Below are 1,777 nucleotides of genomic sequence, written 5' to 3'. Positions count from 1 at the left end.
CCCTAAAAACACAGGCTTTTTGACAATCTAAACAGCTTATACACAAATATAAAAACATTTAAACTTTCTTTTGTGTCTTTTTGTAATATAGGGAAAATATTACATCAGCAATTATTTTATTACCCTTTAAATTGATTTCTGGAGATTATCCAAGGTGCTTCATGACCCATAATTGGGTCCCAAGCCCAGCTTTGGGAACCAAAGTGCAATGGTTCCCAAACTTTTCAGCTTTTGACCCACAAAATAACAGCAGCAGAGACCTGTGGCCCCAACTATTTTGGATGATAAACACTTGTATCAGGTCAACAAAGCATGGACATAGTAACAATTTAGCCATTTTAAGTATACTAACCTCACTCCTTTGTAACAACTGAGGCAAAAATGTAATTAATTCTGAAAATCTTTTCAGGACCCCACCTTGATGTTTCGGGACCCCACTTTGGGTCCTGACCCCAACTTTGGGAAACACTGCTCAACAGGATAAGTGACCATCACAAAGTCCTGATTCACTCTGTCTGCAGATCTGAAAAACAACAAACCTGAACCAGTTCTGTCAGGATGAACGGGACAAAAACCCAACAAACTGTTACGAAAAGTTTGTGGAAGGAAACTAAAAACATATGACCAAATTTACAAAGTTTAGACAAAGATACCAAAGACCAAGAACAGAGATGTTAACTTGTGACTGTGAAGAAAGTAAAAAAGCTCTCACTCAATCCTGACTGTCCTAAAACATGAACATTTAAGATGTTTCAGCTGAATGTTGGAGTTTAGGTCTGATCCCTGAAGGATTTCTGCTGTCCTTAACAAACATCTACCATCATCAGACGTGTAGTGTGAAAACAGCAAGAGTTATCTGTTTATTTTACAAATATAAGGACTCATCGCCACAAACAACAATCAGCTGAACGCACAGCGAGACTGAACTCTTTGTTCCAGCTTCACTGAGTTCAAAAGCATTTTTTTTTTTTTTTTTTTTTTAGTCCTGGTGTTTTGCTCTGTCCCAGCTACAGAGGGTGACAGACTGTTATGTAAAACCGGATCTGTAGCTATCAGGTCTCAGGTCACCGTGCGGTGCACACGATAATTAAACCCCACTGAGAGGAAGAGAGATATAATGTAAAATATCCGGGTCTTACTGGGTCTGAACGGGTGGTATACCGGGCTGGGGGCCCGTCTCTTCCATGTGAACAGGGACCGGCTCAGGCTCACGTCGTACGCGGTGTTCCGGACGCGGAGCTCGGACACCAGCAGCGGTCGCGCCGGCCTGTCCATGTCCGTTCCGTCGCGTCCTCCAGCCGGCTGAAGAGGCAGCAGCGGGCCCTGCACGGCTACGTTCGCCCAAGCATGGTGTCTATGATTTCCCGAAGAGGCCTCAGAAGCAGAAAACACAAACAAACAGCAGCTGAGGCCCGGGTAGCGGATTTCAGCTTGTTTTTACTGACAGATAGCGGTTTTCTACCGGAAGTAGGAGGAGCTTTGTGTTGCGTTCAAATGCTTTCAGGAAAGTCGTTTATTGGACATTTTACAGAACAATCGATGAAAAGGAATGAACCTGGGGCCTGCTGGGGACAGTTGTTCAAAACATGGATCAAAATTATCTGTCTTGTTTTTATCCCAAAGTTGGATTTGGTCGATATTTTCCAGATACAATATTTCTGGATTACCAAATCCTGGATAATGAGACCTTTAAACTAGACTGCATGTCACACTGAAGACAAGAAATAATAATAATTTAAAAAAAAGTAAAAAAAAAAAAAAAAAAAAAAAAAAAAAA

At 41.6% G+C, this 1,777-nt stretch overlaps 1 protein-coding gene across 1 annotated transcript in view; it reads right to left on the bottom strand.

Annotated features, from left to right (window-relative positions):
- LOC106530944 (ceramide kinase) overlaps positions 1 to 1,457 on the bottom strand; it is a 26,351-nt gene extending 24,894 nt beyond the window's left edge. Inside the window, exon 1 of the mRNA XM_014026675.1 lies at positions 1,140 to 1,457. Within this exon, the coding sequence (XP_013882129.1) occupies positions 1,140 to 1,275 (136 nt within the window). The 5' untranslated portion in view covers positions 1,276 to 1,457. The remainder of the gene's footprint in view (positions 1 to 1,139) is intronic.
- Between the last annotated feature and the right edge of the window lie 320 nt (positions 1,458 to 1,777).

This window comes from Austrofundulus limnaeus, unplaced genomic scaffold (assembly GCF_001266775.1).
Source record: "Austrofundulus limnaeus strain Quisiro unplaced genomic scaffold, Austrofundulus_limnaeus-1.0 Scaffold580, whole genome shotgun sequence".
Lineage (NCBI taxonomy): Eukaryota > Metazoa > Chordata > Actinopteri > Cyprinodontiformes > Rivulidae > Austrofundulus > Austrofundulus limnaeus.
This window is presented reverse-complemented; position numbering and strand designations above follow the sequence as displayed.